The following is a 19,431-nucleotide window of genomic DNA, read 5'->3' as shown; positions in this document are numbered from 1 at the left end:
TGTGGTGCGCATGCGCACAGGCAAAATAGAAAAAAATGCATACCATGCACATAACGTGTATACATCAAGAATTCCAACAAAAGATGATGAGGACGACTACGACGACGGCAAAGACTTGTTGTGTTTCAAATCCACATCCTCCGAAAGCCCAACGAAACGAAATAGTAACAACAATAGTTCTAGCAAGAGCTGGAGCAACATTCAATTTTATACAACATTCGATGTTAAACAAAAACTGGCGACCATGAAAAACGTGACATTTTTATGTTTCATGCTACGCTAAATCTTTCATATCGAATAAACTCGTAACAGAAACAGATGGACAGACAGACGACAGCAGACGGACAAACAGACGCGAGACAATAGCTGACAGTAGAAAATATAGGACAGACACAAAATATGCAATATTTTGTTGGGAAAATGTAGTTGGTATGTAAATTCATATTTCGAAAATATTTGAAGAAATAAATGAAGTCCTGTTAAGTAAGTTGTTAAATGGCATGCTTATTCTCATTAGAATCCCAAACAATGGAAAATCAAGACCAAAGTCGGAAAGGACCGACTTAGCATCATTTTGGATATACACAAGAGGTGCTCCTATGATTTAAATTAGTCTTTTGTGTGCATAATTATAACGAAATCGGACGAAAATATATATATAGAAGTTGCAACTATACCCTACACAACTATGCTGTCAGTGTATTATAGCTTTTTGCAGGCCCAAGAGTTTGTAACGCCGAAATATTGGTCATAGACCCACCTCCTATATCGACTAGCTGAGTCGATCTACACATGTCCGTCCGTCCGTTCATTATAATTTGTAACCAGTAAGGAAAGCAGTAAAGTCGGACTGGGCCGACTATATGATACCCTTCACCACTTTGGCTATATTCTACATATGTATCCGAAAAGACGTCGCCTTTCTGAAGGAATTCTAGACTTAATTCAATACGCTATGCCAAAATTCGTGCAAATCAAATGATTTTCAGGGACTTTGGTGCACTATCTACCTAAAATCAGGCGAAGCTATATATGGGAGCTATATCCAAATCTGAACCGATTTCCACGAAGCTTAGAACACATCATTCTAGACCTAATTCAGTAGTTTATACCAAATTTCGTGCAAATCGAAAGGTATATAGTGTATTTGGTACCCCATTCACATTAAATCGGAAGAAACTATATATGGGAGCTATATATAAATCTGAACCGATTTTCACGAAACTTAGCACACATCATTCGAGACCTAATTCAGTAGGCTATACAAATTTTCGTGCAAATCGAAAGATATATAGGGACTTTGGTACACCATTTCCCTTAAATCGGGCGAAACTATATATGAGAGCTATATCTAAATCTGAACCGATTTTCCCGAAATTTAACACACATCATTCTAGACTTAATTCAATATGCTATGCAAAAATTTGTGCAAATCAAATGATTTTCAGGGACTTTGGTGCACCATTTACCTAAAATCGGGCGAAGCTATATATGTGGGCTATATCCAAATCTGAACCGATTTTCATGAAACGTAGCACACATCATTCTAGACTTAATTCAGTAGGCTATACCAATTTTCGTGCAAATCGAAAGATATATAGGGACTTTGGTACACCATTTCCCTTAAATCGGGCGAAATTATATATGGGAGCTATATCTAAATCTGAACCGATTTTCTCCAATTTCAATAGAGTTCGTCCTTTGGCCAAATAAGTGAAATGTGCAAAATTTCATACAAAAATACATGGACGGACGGACATGCATAAATCGAATCAGAAAGTGATTCTATGCATATTCGCACCTATTATTTTTGGTAAATATCGGTTAATATTTTGTCGGTGAAATGATATAGAAACATTTTTGATTATAAATATTCGGCGGTTCAGTCTATTCCCTACAAAATATATTTAGCAGACCTCGTATTTCCACTGTAGGGCAAATTAAAAATATATTCTGTACTTTCCATATGTTATTTACCCTACCTCCTTAAGAAGATAGAACATGTGTCTACACACAAACATACACACACGAAAATATCTTAACCACGAATTTCGGTTTTGTCCATTTCAAACATTCATTTCTTTTTGCCATTTTTTGTTTACTCTTTCGGCAGCAGCTATGATAGAAAACATTCTACCTTCACTCACAACGAACATCACCTGGAGAACATTTGCTTGGAAAGGTTGTTGCGTCTGCGCGTGTGCACTATTTCGTGTGTTGACATTTGCCGAATACGCTGTTGCTGGGCAGTACCCTGCTAGAATTCAACAAAAATATGACTACTTGTATGTGTTCGCGAGAAGAGAAGGTTTCTAAAGTAAATTCCATAGAGTTATGGTAAATTAAGTTAAATTTGAAATATGTTGACCATATATAAAAGAAAGTTTAGAGGCAATTAGAATTCAACTTGAACTGTGATGTAATAAAAATGCATTACAGGTTTCATATTATTGAAAGTAGGTGGGTGTAGAGCAGGCAGAACTAGTTTTAGGCAGAAATTCAATTTATTTGTAATGCGGAACGCACGATTCCTGTGGTTGCAAAGCAAATGGTAAAATTCGTTCATTTTGAATGTTTTGTAGTATACATACATATACATGTGTATTTTTAAATTAAAAATAAATAGAAGAGGATTGAAAAATGATGATGGTACTGTACAGTTTCAACTTGATCTATATCCCATATAGATAACAAAATATATTTCTGGCAGGTGAATTGTAAACACACATAGGCGGCGCTATTTGAATGATATCCATATGATTTTGAATACATTTCATATGATTCACAGAGACAATGCCTTGGGATTATATATACGAGGACAAAAATCCATGAATTGGGCTCAGATTTCGGGTCGACCACGTAGAGTGTATTCAAATTGTATTAAGGCGTACATATTTGGATATTGGGGAACATCAATATAACGAAAATTATGGTTTGAAAAGTGCTTTACCTATGAAACATGAATCTATATTTTATTGCAAGAAGCGGCTAAAAATAAGGAACACCTTCAAATTACGGAAAATGGAACGCGACATAGGACCCACATAATGGTCTTATGTCAAAAAAATTGACATATATCGACAATTTTCTGTAAAATTCTTGTTCACCTTTCAAAATCCCGAAATGACAGCTATATTTTTGGAGAAATATGTCTAACGTTTAAAATTCAAAATATGGTGCGTGACCTTTATAAGGGATACACCAAAATATGGACCTATATTCGAAAAACCCTGGAATAACAATTTACAGACACTTTGGTGGGAATTAACACTGTGTGTGGCAATCGGAGTGGAAAAAGTGTTTTGACAATTGTTTGTGGACCAGAAATATATATGAAACTTAGTTAAATTTGATCGGACCGATGTTATTATACCTTAATCATGATGTGAACATTCAAATCAGTCGGGACCTTATATGTTTGTCTATGTCAAGAAATATACATACAATCAATATTTTCTGCCATACAATTACTTCTTAGAATTACCAAACTTATGGTTGCGAAGTTCGGCGAGAAATTGCAACATGGAGAATTGGTCGGGACCTTTGTATCACTAACAGCTTTGGTTAAAAAAATACGCTTATGACCACCAAAATAAAAAAAAATGAATCGGAAGTCTTTTTAACGGACTCTGAGAAAATTTGTATCAATATTGAAAATTTTCACCTCCAGGAAAAAATTCTGGAAAATTCTGTTCTGTATAGGATTATACCAAAATTTGGGTGGATATACAATTTTCAATACTAAACATCTTAAAAGTATTTCGAAGCTCTATCTTGGTATACGCATATGCCGTAGTATTTTAGTCTGATCAGGAATATATGCAATGGAGAGGGAGGTTAAGATTACCATATTAAAAATTGGTTGCGGTCTGGAAAAATTTTAAACCGCGATTTGATAAGCGCTCTCCAAAGATGCCCCTTATACCCTACATTACATAAACATTTCTCGACCGAAGTGACAGCATTTGGCATTTTGGGTTGAAAAAAAAAAAACTTCTTCATACCGATGCCACGTCTTGGTATAGGTATTTTGATGGCCCCAGTCAGAGTGAATGGAATTTGGCATTCTGAGTTGTTAGTGGATACAAAATTCTTCAGAGAAATGTTTCGATATTAACCCAAGTTTATGTTGTAAAGCTTTCAATTACGATAAAACCTGTATAATTTACGGGCATCTTTAATTGATGGCGGAATTCTGAGTTCTTGGTATATAGCGAATCTTATTTGCATGATGTTTTCAATATAAGTCCCCATTAAGGCATAATCCCTAAATATGGTCTCACCCCATTTAAGTATTTCAATGGCATTCCGAGTAATCGTAGTAGATTGTCAGTATTAGTCAATGGCTTGACATAGCACCTATATGAAGATGCCAGCTCATTTTATGTATTTTGATAGTTCTATTCATATTTCCCAACTGTAGTGGCTGTAGTTTGACTGTCTTTCTCAGCTTCTTTAACCGAAGCTGGAATTCTGAATTCTTGATATATAAAAAAGTATTTTTGTATAAATTTTCCATGAATAACATTTTCAAGGTCCCCATTATGGTATAGTCCCTATGTAAGGCCCCACCCCTTATAGGTATTTAGATGACATTCCGAGATTTTCTGTATTTGTCAATGTTTTGATATAGGAAATCTGAAGTTTGACTGACACTCCTGGCCCCTTGTGGATATAACATATACATATACAAACACATCCGTTACTATGGAATCCCTCCATCCAATTTTAGAGCATTTTAATGGGCCTAGGCGCTATTCCGACCGAAAAGTTCTTGGTATGTACTCAACTTCTTTGTAAAAAAAATAATTTTTTGACAAAGTCTATATGTCACGACCGATTTTAGGTTTGTTGATGGTCCTATGTTGAATTTTTAAATCGAAGTGGCTTCAATTTTGTACTCCAGGCAGTCTAGGAGTGCTAAATATCTTCACAATGAATGTTAAATATATATTACAGTTTTGTGTGGCCCCAAGTTTTGTAACGCCGCGAAATAGACCCGCCTTTCGACTCGCCTAGCTGAGTCGATCTAGACATGTGTGTCCGTCCACACGTCTGTGCATTATTATTTGTTAGTACGATACAGCACACAGTTATGAACCAATCGTCAAGAAGATTTGGATGCAGGAAGGGTTCTGGCCAAGTATCTTGAAGAGTTTATGTGAGTTCCTGCCAATAGGCCTACCTCACAGTGGCTGAGCCACAGGCGGAAAAGCGCCCACCAGCGCTCCAGCATCGAAGTACTGTACCAATTGGAGAGCATGCAGAAGGCACACTCCCCCCCTTGGTGAGGGGCGAGACCACAACCCCCCGCGAAGCTCCGCAGGGGGCCACACCAACTGTCAGGCTGAATCAACAGATCCAGGGGCACCTGACACCCGCGGTACGGAAAAACCTCCGCTCAGGCTCGAGACCGAGGCCTCTTCCAGTTTGACACACGTCCGGGCTGGTATCCCAAAACAACAATAAGCAACGACGATAACCGCAGGTGGCAAGGAAAAACCTGGTCACAAGCAGTGAAAAATACACAAATCACAAACAATTAACATGCTGTCCTCACGGACTGCACCAAGGGCCCCAACGGACCGCGGCATCGGACATCACAACACAAACAATGAACAAAACTGCCCTCACGGACAGCCTACACCACATCCACAGGACGAGTGAAGCACATGAAGTGGACACCACGAACCACCCACGATGCACATACAACCGCAGGCAGACCGCACACCACCTACAACTGCCAAACAACCGCCGATAACCGCACCAAGACCAGCACCGACACCCGGTGCACCTACCCATCACCACCCGGTGCAACCAAACCACCCAACTGCAAGGGGGCTATGTACCACCTCCACTAAGTACTGCCCTTCTCCTAAATGCTTCACGAGCAAAACTACTTAAACAACTAAAGGTCCGATCGTCTTCAAGTGCCCTACTGAAATCCCACCCCGCCCCAAGGGTCTGGCCAAGGAAGACCTCTATTGTTTTTGGTAATGATCGGTTATTATTTAGGGGATGAAATGGACAAAAAACTCTTCATTGTCTGTTTTTCTAGCCGCTCTAGAGACCACAATTATCACCCGAACATCACGATATTTTACACAGAGAAAAGGGTCTGGCCATGAATAAGCATGACTGTTTTGATGAAAATCGGTCAATATTTCGAACCGAAAACTTCATTTTTTCTGGGTTTCTAGTCGCTCTAGAAGACACTTTTATCAGCCGAACATGACATATTTTCAATAGGGAAGGCCATCGGATCAACTAATTAAAATGGCTATCAATATTTAGTAGATCAGATGGAACAAATCTTTTATGTGCAAAATAACAGAATTTTTGGCAAGGATCGGTTAATATTTAGGGGATGAAATAGACCAAAAACTCTTCTTTGTATGTTTTTCTAGCCGCTCTAGAGACCACAATTATGATCCGAACAGCACGATATTTTACACAGAGAGACCATTAATAAGCATGACTGTTTTGATGAAAATCGGTCAATATTTCGAACCAAAACCTTATTGTTTCTGAGTTTTTAGTGGCTCTAGAAGACACTTTTATCAGCCGAACATGACATATTATCAATAGGGAAGGCCATATGATCAATTAATTCAAATGGCTGTCAATATTTAGTAGGTCAGATGGAACAAATCTTTTATGTGCAAAATCACAGAATTTATATTTCATGGAATATATTTTTATTCTGGGAATACATGATTCTAAAAATATGCCGCAGAGGAGTTGTTGACCTCTTATTGGAAAAGAGAGTGCGAATATTGTCATGTATTTTTGTGAGCAAAGTACAGGACGCATTTATGATCCGATTTGGATGAAATTTGCCACAGATCAATTATGTCCTCGGACAGGGGTGGTATAAAATGTTCGAAAAATCGATGCTATATTGAATTTGGACGAAGCTGATTTTGAATTAATTATACTGCTATTTTTAGTAGTAATACTGAAGCTATCGTTTTAATTTACCCTTAATTATAACCTTGTCCATATAAAATTTTAAAGAAAGTACAAGCCGCATTTATGATCTGAATTGGGAAAATTTTGCAAAAAATCACTTATTTGGTCCAAGGATGAACCCTATTGAAATTCGAGAAAATCGGTTCAGATTTAGTCATAGCTCCCATATATAAGTGATAAACTCACTATATTGGTTCGATTGAGACCATTTTGAACAGAGTACTGAATTATGTGCTGATGCAAAGTTTTGTTGGAATCGGTTCAGATTTAAGTATAGCTCACATATAAAGTTTCGGTCGATTTTATGTAAATGAAAAAGCATACTGTAAATGTTTGTCCGATTGAGACACATTTTTGCATATTGAAATTACTACAGATTGACGTTCGTGAAGTTTTGTTGATATCGGTTCAGATTTAGATATAGCTCCAATATAAATTTTCGCCCGATTTTATGTATATGGAGCAGCATACTGCCAATATTTGACCGATTGAGACAAAATTTAGCATAGAGCGCTGAATTAGGTTCTGATTGATGTATGCGAAGTTTGGCATAGTGTATAGTATTGTTGGAATTTGGTTCAGATCCTAATATAACTCACATATATACTTTAGTTGGCAATTTTATGTAAATGTTGCACCATAGCTCTTGTTCTATTTGCACGATATTTTGTTGTTGAAATCGCTTCAGATGTAGATATAGCTTTACATATATTTTTGTCCGATTTTATGGAGGATCCTATTTCTTTTTGCTTTACATGAAAAATTGCATAGCGTATTGGATTGAAGTCAAGATTCTTTGTCTATTCTATCTACAGAATATTGTAAATATGAGTATCTCTTGTATGTACCAAAGTGGTGAAGGATATCTTATGGGCCGACTATATGATACCCTTGCGACTTTTGAACTTTCCATAAAGGTTCTTTTTATTTCCCCCTCTCAGTGATTCCTAGTATATATTTGAAATTAAATATGACAATTTAAGGGACCCCCCCCCCCCCCATTCACGATTTTATTTTTTCAAGATTTTCAATGGGCTGGTAAATCAATACCAATGCTTGTACAGGTTTGTAACTTTGCACATATATAATTGAAGATTTAAAAGAGAAGAAAAATAACTTACAAAAAAATTTTGTAATTGTTTTTTTTTTTTTGTAATTAAAGAAAAGTCCTTATTTTTGATGGCGGGCATGATAACTCCTCACTGGAACATCGGAATCCGAAAATTCCAACGGTGTTAGAAAGGGTACATGTCTGGCTCTCGTATGAACTAGGATTATTGACTTCGCTCTAAAATTAACAAAATGGTGGACCTTTGAAAAAATATTTTTGGAAAATCGCCGATTTTTTACCAAAACCCAAGTTAAAAAATAAGGAAGATCTTCACCGATTGGCTTTATCCGAGTTCATACGATAGCTATACACTCACAGAGAAACGTGTAAAAATTTGGAATCGATTGGGATATTAGTTTTTGAGTTATCGTGCCCGCCATTCGCAAAAAAATGTTTAGAGAAAACGCGTTTAAAGTTTGAGAAGCCCTTCAGCCGTCACTTGATGCTGACACAATAAATCGGCTATATCTTCAAGAGTTCTTGAGATTTTTACTTGAAATTTTGTAGGGGCATTCTTGAATTAGTGTAGATTCGAATTAAATCAACAAAAAATTTGACCCCGAGAATGGGGGGGGGGGGGGGGGGTTCCCTTAAAATGCTAAATATTATTTTCTAGACTGACTAATAAAAGTAAAGTATCATCACTATAAATAATTCCCTAATAAAATTTAAAGAGCAAAATATTACTTTAAATTTACAAACCATAATTTTTTATTGTCGAACATTTTTGTTTTTTTTTTCAGTATTACAATTTGAATTCAAAATCACAATCTAATCACATAGAAATTAGAATTACTTTTAAATTTTTTTTCTAAAATGATTTTTTTGATTAATTGATATGGAATGTGAGTTGGGCAAATTGTTTAATTTTGGTGAATGTTTTAAATTATTAATGTAAAATGTAGCTAATGACAACAAATTTTTAAATCGAGGACAATAGAGAAACAAAAATAAAACGAGAGTTATGTACAAAAAGTATTATCCTAAACTAGGACACTAATACAAAAAAGTCTGTTGTTATCACGATGTATATTCTGTTTTTTATAGAGTGTAAAATTTTTATGGAGTAAAATTAAACAAAATAAAAAATATTTACCTAAATGTAATGGTTTGGGATTTTTGTTTCGGCATTTTTGTGTTGAGTTGTGTGTATGTTTTGTTTTATTATTGTTTATTTACAGACATTGTTTGTTTTTATTTAGCTTAGAAAAATAATTTGAGAGTGTGTTTTTAAATAAATTTATTCCTTCTTGGTTTCCTTAACAGCTTCAGGGTATTCCAATTTTACACCAGGTTCACAGGTGAAGACGGGACAGCAGTAGGGGAAGGCAGCTGTCTTGTTGGTCTTTTCAGTGTCCAATTTGCATTTATCATTGGCCAATGGCAATGGACCACAATCTTCAACCAATTCCAACAATCTAAGGAGAAGACAGAAAAAATAATAATAATAAATCGTTGAAGTGATTTTCGTTAATAAATTACGACTTACTTTGAGGGATCTTCTTCATTTTGTACGCAAGTTGAGCGACCACAGAATGGTGTCAATTCCCATGATTTGCCAACTTCAACTGTGGCACAGCGGGTGGAAGCAAAGCACATACCGGGGAAATCTGTAAGAAATTAAACAAAAGGGAAATAAATATAAGAAATATTTTAAAAAAATAAAAAGTATTTAAAAAAACAAATATTTAAATTTTGTAGTCCCTGCAAAATTTATGAGTTTCTTTACAGTTAGAATTGAATAAAGTAATAAACTACGTCATTCCATGCGATAACCAGTTGTTTACATATTCATCAGCATTTTCTCTGCCAAATATTCACATAATAAAATATTAATTTTTTTAATGATAGTATTTATTTGTGAAACTTGTTCTGTTTTGCATTTTACGTAAAATGCAAACCGATCGCTGATGTCAATCACCTGCAACATTTTGTTATGCCGAATTTAAAATCACTGACGCCTCGTAAAACTTTCACTTTCAATGTGAACCATATAATATGACTCGGCATCGGACCAGGTGTATCAAATAATATCTACAAACAACAATCTGACACTATTTTTGCGCTTGAATTAATATCACAAAGCGGGATGGTAATAAAAATCGAAAAATAAAAACAAACAAAATAAATAAACAAAAAACAAAGGTTAGTCATTTGCATTACGTTGAACTTGACTTTTTTGGAATTGGTGATGGAAAATTTCATAAAATAAAAAAATACCGATTTTAGGTATATATTAGTCAGGTGACATGGTAAACTTAAGAATATGTAAAAACAAGGTAAAACGATAATAAGTTCGGCCCGGATAACATTTAAAATATGTAAGAGGTGAGAAAATTCTGTTGAAAAACCTATCAAAAATTGTTAAAAAAAAGAGTATTGGGGAGTACCGCTACCCTGGGCTACCCTGAAACTTGGGAGGGGCTACCCTAAAAATTGGGTCAATATTAATAGTTTTTGGTACGGATATGTGTTATTCAATTAAAAACTAAAATACTAAATTATATTCAGTCCGGTTGGAAAACGTATCCAAAATTCCTAATATACAGTTACAAGGGGACTACCCTGAAACTTGGGTCAATATTAATAAATTTTGGTACAGAGATATGTTATACAGTGAGAACCCAAAATACCAAATTACAGAAAAGTCAGGCCGAAAAGTCTGTCCAAAATCCCCGATAATGTTTCCGGATTTTTTGCTGAATTCAATTTCAGCCACTACGAAAAATTCATCTGCATCTAAATAAACTGAAATTTTTTTATAAAAATTCTACGTTACGCCAGAATTTTATTTCAAATGGTGCCAAGCGTATGAACTAGGATATTAACTTCGCTCTAAAATTAACAAAATGGTGGACCTTTTGGAAAATCGCCGATTTTTGACCAAAGACCAAGTTAAAAAGTAAGGAAGATCTTCTCCGATTTGCTTTATCCTATTTCATACGATAGCTATACACTCACAGAGAAACGTGTAAAAATTTGGAATCGATTAGGTTATTAGTTTTTGAGTTATCGTGCCCGCCATTCGCAAAAGAGAAAAACGCGTTTAATGTTTGAGAAGCCCTTTAGCCGTCACTAGATGCTTACACAATAAATCGGCTATATCTTCAAGAGTTCTTGAGATTTTCACTTGTAATTTTGTAGCGACAATCTTGAATTAGTGTAGATTCGAATTAAATCAAAACAATTTTTGACCCAGAGAATAGGGGGGATCCCCTTAAACTATTTTAAAAATAAACGGATCATATGGTTGTATATATGACTTAAAACCTAACGACTAATTACCCTCCTCATTTCCTTATGCTCCATATAGGTCAGACCATTCCCATTAACTTTTCCCCCCACACACCCAACTCCACCACATATCCACATTACATCGAATACACACAAATTTCGAAATTTTTTGTTTGTTCGTAAAACAAAAATGTTGTAAATAATATGTCCATATGTCAAAAGATATTTACGATAAATTACAGAAATGCTACAAAAACACAAACCAATGTTCCAATTATGTCAATGTGGATATTTACAGCCTGTTTTTTTAAAATTCCAAACGAACGAATTCGAGTGACTTACGACCAAACCTTTATTTATGTTTATAAATATTTTCTGATTCAAAACAAAAATAAATGACATATTTTTCAAAACCAAGGAGTTTGGTCGTAAGCCACTCGAATTCGTTCGTTTGGAATTTTACAAAAACAGGCTGTTATTATTTTTATTATGGCACGAAAAATTGTGATAGGCATGTTTTATAAAAGCTGCAGCAAAATGTTGCAATAGTGTGTGTGTGTAGTGATGGTGGTGGCGATGGTGCATTGCCATCGTCACATTTGCCACAAATGGAACTTGTTTCAACTAACTAAACTAAGTTGTTGTTTAATTAATTACTCCAATTGCATCACTTCGATAATTATGAGTATTATTTTCGTTTTTTTTTGAGATTTCAATTAGTACGATTTCAACAAGGTAATGGTGATTTGTTTTTGAGAAATACATAATCCACATTTGGCTAAGGTGGATACGGTTTGCTTGAACACAGCAATGCTGTCTGTGCCTTAATTAAAATACATATTTAAAAAAGTAAAAAACGAAAGATTAAAATGTTAATTAAAATACCATGAAATCATTTAAAATGATTTACATGGTATATAATATCTATGAAATATTGTATATGTAAAGGAGAAAATGTAAATTTGTTGATTTTTTTTTTTTTTTTTTTTTGAAAAAGTATTACTGATGAAACGTATAAGGCAGTATTGAAATTTTATTTTTATTTTAGCTTTATCCCAGTTTGTGTGTAAATGCATACGAATATTATACATTTTCGAATGATATTTCAAAATTTCGGCATATTTTAATTAAATCAAATTCAATATTTGAAATCTTGTATACATTTTATTTAGAATAACAAATAACTATTTATGTCTGAATATTTGCCATTTTCGATTTTTTTCCTTTTACATAAAATGTTATGGTAATTAAAAAAAAATTAAAATAAACAAATAAATATTAATAAGATATAGGTCGATGAAATTTTTAGCAAATTTGGGTTTTTTTTTTTTTTTGTTAATGAATTTATTCACTAAATCAATGAGAAGTATACTGACTGCTAACGTATGAATAGCCATTGAATTTTTATGTCTGAATATTTGGCATTTTCGAACCAAATATTTCTGTGATATACCAATTTTATGGTAATTCAATAAATTGAAATAAACAAATAAAGAATATTAGTAATAAGATCGGAGAAATTTTTGGCACATTTTGGGGGATTTTTTTTGTCAATGAAATTGTTCCCACCTCAATGAGAATTATATTGACTGCTAACGTATTTCTAGATATTGAAAACTGAGATTAAAAGTCAGCGGAAAGTACCAAAGATTAGGGCTATATACAAAATTTAGACTTAAATTGAAAATGTTCTGTGAAAAGGTGTTTAGCCACCAAGATGCCGGAATGCCATTTCGTAATGCAAAATTATATTTAAATTGGTTGGATAATACCCCATAGCACCATAAAAACTTGGACTTTTATATGAGGGCTAGACGCAAAGATCGATCGATATTTATATTATTTGGTAGGAGAGAATATAGCGCCCAACCAAAAAAAACCTGGATTTTTATATGTGGGCTATATACAAAAATTGACCGATATTTATATTTTTTGGTAGGAGGATTTACCAATCAATAATAAAGTGCAGTCAATTGGGTTGAAATCCACAAAAAAAATGGTGCATTGTTAAAGGGGTAATATGCCAAAATGTGAACTGCGTATGGGTCATTTTTGGGGAGGAAAGTTGAGTACTCAAAATATAGAATTAGAACTAATTCCGTTGAATAACTTGCACAAAATTTTGAATAGAAGAGAGAACTCTAAATACCAAAATACCGCCAATTCGGTTAAAAAACGTGTTCAAAGTTCTCAAAATACCGACATGGGTCAATATTCATAATTTTTAATGCGGAGATGTGGTGAGAAACCAAAATACCCAATTATAGCCAAATAGATGGGAAAACGAGTAAAAAATCCCCATATTGCGGAATACCATATCATGGAGGCTAATCTTAAACGTTGGTCAATATTAACATTTTTTTAGTATGAAAATGTGCTATAAAATGAGTACCCAAAATTCAATATTACTGTCAAGTTGGTTGGAAAGCGTGCCTAAAATCCCCAAAAATACCGAATATAGGGATGTACTATTATATGGAGCTGCTCTAGATTTTGTGTCAATATTAATAATTTTTAGTAGAAATATGTGTTCTTCAAGCTGAACCCAAAATACCAAATTACAGTCAATTTGGTAGGAAAGCGTGCCCAAAAATACCGAATATTTGGGGGCTATCCTGAAACTTGGGTCAATATTAATAATTTTTGGTACGAATATGTCTTATTCAATGTTAACTCAAAGTACCAAATTCGGTTGCAAAACGTGTCCAAAATAGCGAATATTGGGGGGTACCGATATATGGGGGCTACCCTAAAACTTGGACCGATATATTCCATTTGCAATAACAAACATCCTAGGAGTACTAGAAATTTTTGTGCAAACTTTCGGAGCTCTATCTTAAATATAGCTATCTCTATCGTGATTTCAACAGACGGACAGACATGCAGCAGACAGATGGTCATGTGTAAATCGACATCGAATTTTATTCTCAGAATGAAGACAAATGTCGAACTTTGACAAATTTAAATTTAATTGGCATATTCATGTTTCGCATCAGGGCGGAAAAAATACAAGTTATCAACGTACGACCTTTGTAAAGCCACATAGCCCAATATGCCTGATTAGCCCAAAATCAACGGCGAAACGCGTCGCCTAATGGTGGGTACGTAGGTTCTTCTCCTGGCTTTCCTTTTCATTGCAGAAACTTAGAAAGAGTATAAATAATCACTTAAAAATTACTTTTAAATTATCACTGCCCTTACAAGTCAAAATTCAAAATAACAACCAGTAAGGAAAGCAGTAAAGTCGGACGGGGCCGACTATATGATACCCTTCACCACTATGGGTATATTAAACAGGACTATCAACATGAAATTGGATGAAATAAAATATGTGATATTTATCTAAATGTCTACCTAGATATATCCATAAAGTATGTAAACCGACTTCAAACAAATATAAATAGGTCATCCGTTGGGCTATGTCTGTACTTCTAGAAAACGCAACTGCGTAATTCTATGCTCAATTTTGTAAGTTGTGCAAAATTTGATGTCAATCTGACTAACATGAGGAGTTTGATGCCCAATTTACTTGAAACCAGGGGAAAATATATATGGAAGTTCTATCCAAATATTAAGCGATTTGAAAAAAAACTTGTCACAGGTTAGGTTGTTCTAATTTCAGAAAGTTTTGTTCCTATCAACCTATTGGCTGATAGGAACAAAATAATCTGGACCGATTTTCACGAAAAAAGCAGACATAACTCTAGGCTCAATTCAGTACGTTATGCCAAATTTCGTGCAAATTGAAAGATATATAGCGACTTTGGTGCACCATTTACATGAAAACGGACGAAACTATATATGGGAGCTATATAGAAATCTAGACCGATTTTCTCGAAACTTGGCAGACATCACTCTTGGCTCATTTCAGTACGTTATGCCAAATTTTGTGCAAATCGAAGGATATATAGGGACTTTGGGAGCTATATAGAAATCTGGACCGATTTTCTCGAAACTTGGCAGACATCACTCTAGGCTCAATTCAGTACGTTATGAAACTATATATGGGAGCTATATAGAAATCTGGACCGATTTTCTCGAAACTTGGCAGACATCACTCTAGGCTCAATTCAGTACGTTATGCCTAATTTCGTGCAAATCGAAGGATATATAGGGACTTTGGTGCACCATTTACATGAAATCGGACGAAAATATATATGGGAGCTATATCTTAATCTGGACCGATTTTCACGAAACTTGGCAGACATAATTCTAGGCTCAATTCAGTACGTTATGCCAAATTTCGTGCAAATCGAAGGATATATAGGGACTTTGGGGCACCATTTACATGAAATCTGGACCGATTTTCACGAAACTTGGCAGACATAATTCTAGGCTCAATTCAGTACGTTATGCCAAATTTGGTGCAAATCGAAGGATATATAGGGACTTTGGGGCACCATTTACATGAAATCGGACGCAACTATATATGGGAGCTATATCTAAATCTGAACCGATTTTCTCGAAACTTGGCAGACATCACTCTAGGCTTAATTCAGTACGTTATGTCAAATCTCTTACAAATCAAAGGATATATAGGGACTTTGGTGCACCATTTACATGAAATCGGACGAAACTGTATATGGGAGCTATATCTAAATCTGGGCCGATTTTCTCGAAACTTGGCAGACATAACTCTAGGCTCAATTCAGTACGTTATGCCAAATTTTGTGCAAATCGAAAGATATATAGGGACTTTGGGGCACCATTTACATGAAATCGGACGAAACTATATATGGGAGGTATATCTAAATCTGAACCGATTTTCTCAAAACTTGGCAGACATCACTCTAGGCTCAATTCAATACGTTATGCCAAATTTCGTGCAAATCGAAGGATATATAGGGACTGTGGTGCACCATTTACCTGAAATCGAACGAAACTATATATGGGAGCTATATCTTAATCTGGACCGATTTTCACGAAACTTGGCAGACATAATTCTAGGCTCACTTCAGTACGTTATGCCAAATTTGGTGCAAATCGAAGGATATATAGCGACTTTGGGGCACCATTTACATGAAATCGGACGAAACTATATATGGGAGCTATATCTAAATCTGGACCGATTTTCACGAAATTTGGCAGACATCATTCTAGACCTAAATGATTAGGCTGTACCAAATTTCGTGCAAATCGAAAGATATATAGGGACCGTTTACATTAAATCGGTTAAATATATATATGGGAGCTATATCTAAATCTGAACCGATTTTTCCCAATTTCAATAGGGTTCGTCCTTGGGCCGAATAAGTGACCTATGCCAAATTTCATCCAATTCGGATAATAAATGCGACCTGTACTTTGTTTACAATTTAACATGGACAGACAGACGGACAGACGGACAGACGGACGGACGGACGGACGGACATGCATAAATCGACTTAGAAAGTGATTCTATGCATATTCTCAAAAGGAACCATGTGTCTATCTCGATTATTTTTGCCTGTTACAAACATATGCACAAAGACATAATACCCTGTACCACAGTGTGGTGAAGGGTATAAAAATCATCAACAATACATATATATATATATACTTTGTGGGGCCTCCGGTGAATATTGCCGGTGAGTATTGCTCCACCTTTTGGTGGAGGGTATAAAAATGGCAAATTTATATTTCTATCGAATTTATGGGATTTCATACCAATTTCTGTCAGACCCTGAATGAATTAGATTTCTGGAGTTATTGGCAATTTTAAGTTTTTTCAGGAGAGATAGCAGACGATATACATCGTAGTGATGAGCTTTTAAATATATACATCCAAAATTCTACGATTATACCGATCTTTAAAAAATTCCTACGACTATATGGGACCTTGAACAAAATAACTTAAAATACCTTGCTCTCTTCATCCTTGTACAATTTTTTGAATACCCTCATGATGGTCCTTGAAACATTTTTTCTTTAAATAAAATTTTAGGTTATGTTGATCCTTTATAAAATATTATGCGCTTATAGTTTTTTAGGGATGCACATAATATTCCTAAAAACATTAGGTTGGTTATTCGCATTCGCATGACAATAGACATTTATAAAAAATTAAGCTGAAATTTGAAAAAAAAATTTAAAAAAAACAAGCTTTGAAAAAATATCCTCGTTTATAGTGATCCTTTGAAAAAAACATTCTTTAAAATATTCTCGCTTATGTCGGACACTGACAATATATTTCTTAAAAATCCACGCATAAATCGCTACTTTTTATTTTAATTTGTAAAAACTTGAAAATATTTCTAAAATAAATATAAGCTTTAAAGAAATATCCCCGCTTATAGTGGTTCCTTGAAAAAATCGTCTTTAAAATATTATCGCTTATGTCGACAGAATATTTCTTTAAAATGCAGTTATACTTAAATTCATAAAAGCTTCAACATTTTTTGTAGAAAAAATCTCGAGGGCAGAGAATTGAAATTTCCAACTCGAATTCCAGTTGAATCGCAAATGGCTGTTTGTCCTATGCTAAACTATAGTTGATAGCCAGTTCTAAGAAGAAGCACACATCCTCATGGGCAGACCTTCCAATACCAAGTTACTAACATTAATTTAAAATTTGGTTACAGTTTCCTATAATTTTCAAATTTAATGAATTTCGATTTCAAATTTCTTGTTCAAAGTTTTTTTTTCCTTCCATATTCCATTAAGTAATGTCCCCCACATTAAGTAATTGCCAATGACTTCAATTGTGTAAATGTTCCATTTCATTCCATAAAATTCCGTGCCAGCGAACATGTAGTTAACGTAACAAACAAGACTGGTTGTGGTTTAGGATTAGAGACGAAAAAATTTCCACGTCAACGATGCTGTCAAGTTACCATATTCAGCTAAAAAAAGGCATAGCTTTTGGTTTCTTTCTTCTCCTCTCAACAATTAGCTATTAGACACAAAAAAGCGTAACACAGATCGCATAAAAACCGGTCTAACTCACAAATCCTGATATGGTTTCTGCAATGAAGTCATATTCACCTCCATTGTTAACAGTATAATCCACATTTTTTTTTGTTTGTTTGCTTTGATTTGGGTTGTTCGATCCCACATGAAGAGATTAAAGTTCAGGTTATGTGTAAAAAGCCAACGTTTACAACCAAACCCAATATCTAAATATTAGGTGTGTCGATAACACGATTTTATTGAAAATAGCTAAACAAAAAATTATAATTAATACTCTTTGAAAGAGTAACAACCGGCCGGCAAGTGGTCCCAATTTTTTTGCGGCAAAGGTGTGGCACGTTTTGAGAATGTTTTAAGAGGTTGATTGTGAATGAGGTTGATGTTAACGATCAATAATTTACAAAGTAGCCTAAATCCATTCTTTTGTGATTTTTTTAATTAAGAGGTGTTTATGGATTTGTACAGATTTTATGTTAATAATTATTAATAATTTATAAGTTTGCTCAAATCCGGTATTTAATTTTTTCATATATTTGAATAGTTTATAATGTGGCTTAAATCCAGTTCCAATTGTTGTATATTTTTTAAATATGGTTATGACCATTAGAACACAAAATTAATTCATAGTTTGTTTTCAAATTTCAATTTCAAATAAATATCAAAACATCTAGAAATATTTCGATATTTAAAATCCAAACTTGTTTCACATTATAGAGAAAGAGAGAGAGAGAAAAGCTTTTCTTCAATTTCTCGGCTCTGTTAATTTCTACGTCTCTTTTTTGTTAGTTAATATTATCCACAATTTGTTTCATTGTATTGGAGGGGGAATCACCTACCTCTAAGCACATCAGCTGGAATCAAACGTTTGTAGATTTTGATGGTTGCCTCGGCAGGAGCTTCTTCTTTGGTGTCTTTTTTGTCGGTGGCAGCAGCACAGACGCAGGCTACCAACAAGAATACAGCAACGGCGTTGATGAAGAATTTCATTTTGGTTGTTGTTGTTATTTGTTTATTTAATTAGAATAACGTTGAAAATAAATTTGATTTAAATAGACGTTGTAGTTGTTGTAGTTTTAAGATTGGGTTGTTTTTTGAGATTTGTAAATTAGTTGTTGTGTTTTTCTAAAGATTGAATTTGAATTACAGATACACGCTTTGAGCCTCTACACGGATTTTGGCAGATATATTTTTTGTTGTTGTTGTTGTGATCGTGTGTTTTAATAGTA

General features: G+C 34.4%; 1 protein-coding gene across 1 annotated transcript; it reads right to left on the bottom strand.

Moving 5' to 3' along the window:
* Positions 1-9,310: 9,310 nt before the first annotated feature.
* Positions 9,311-19,223, bottom strand: LOC133320928 (uncharacterized). Its single transcript, XM_061530035.1, has 3 exons — positions 19,042-19,223; positions 9,573-9,693; positions 9,311-9,501 (listed from the first exon to the last, which is right to left on the bottom strand). The coding sequence occupies exons 1-3, from the start codon at positions 19,190-19,192 to the stop codon at positions 9,324-9,326; spliced, it is 450 nt and encodes a 149-aa protein (XP_061386019.1). The 5' UTR covers positions 19,193-19,223; the 3' UTR covers positions 9,311-9,323.
* Positions 19,224-19,431: the final 208 nt, after the last annotated feature.

The sequence above is a fragment of the Musca vetustissima genome, unplaced genomic scaffold (assembly GCF_032173495.1).
Source record: "Musca vetustissima isolate MV318-11 ecotype Yass unplaced genomic scaffold, APGP_CSIRO_Mvet_v1 utg7156, whole genome shotgun sequence".
NCBI lineage: Eukaryota > Metazoa > Arthropoda > Insecta > Diptera > Muscidae > Musca > Musca vetustissima.
Note: the sequence above shows the minus strand (reverse complement) of the source record. Positions and strands in the feature narration are given on the sequence as shown.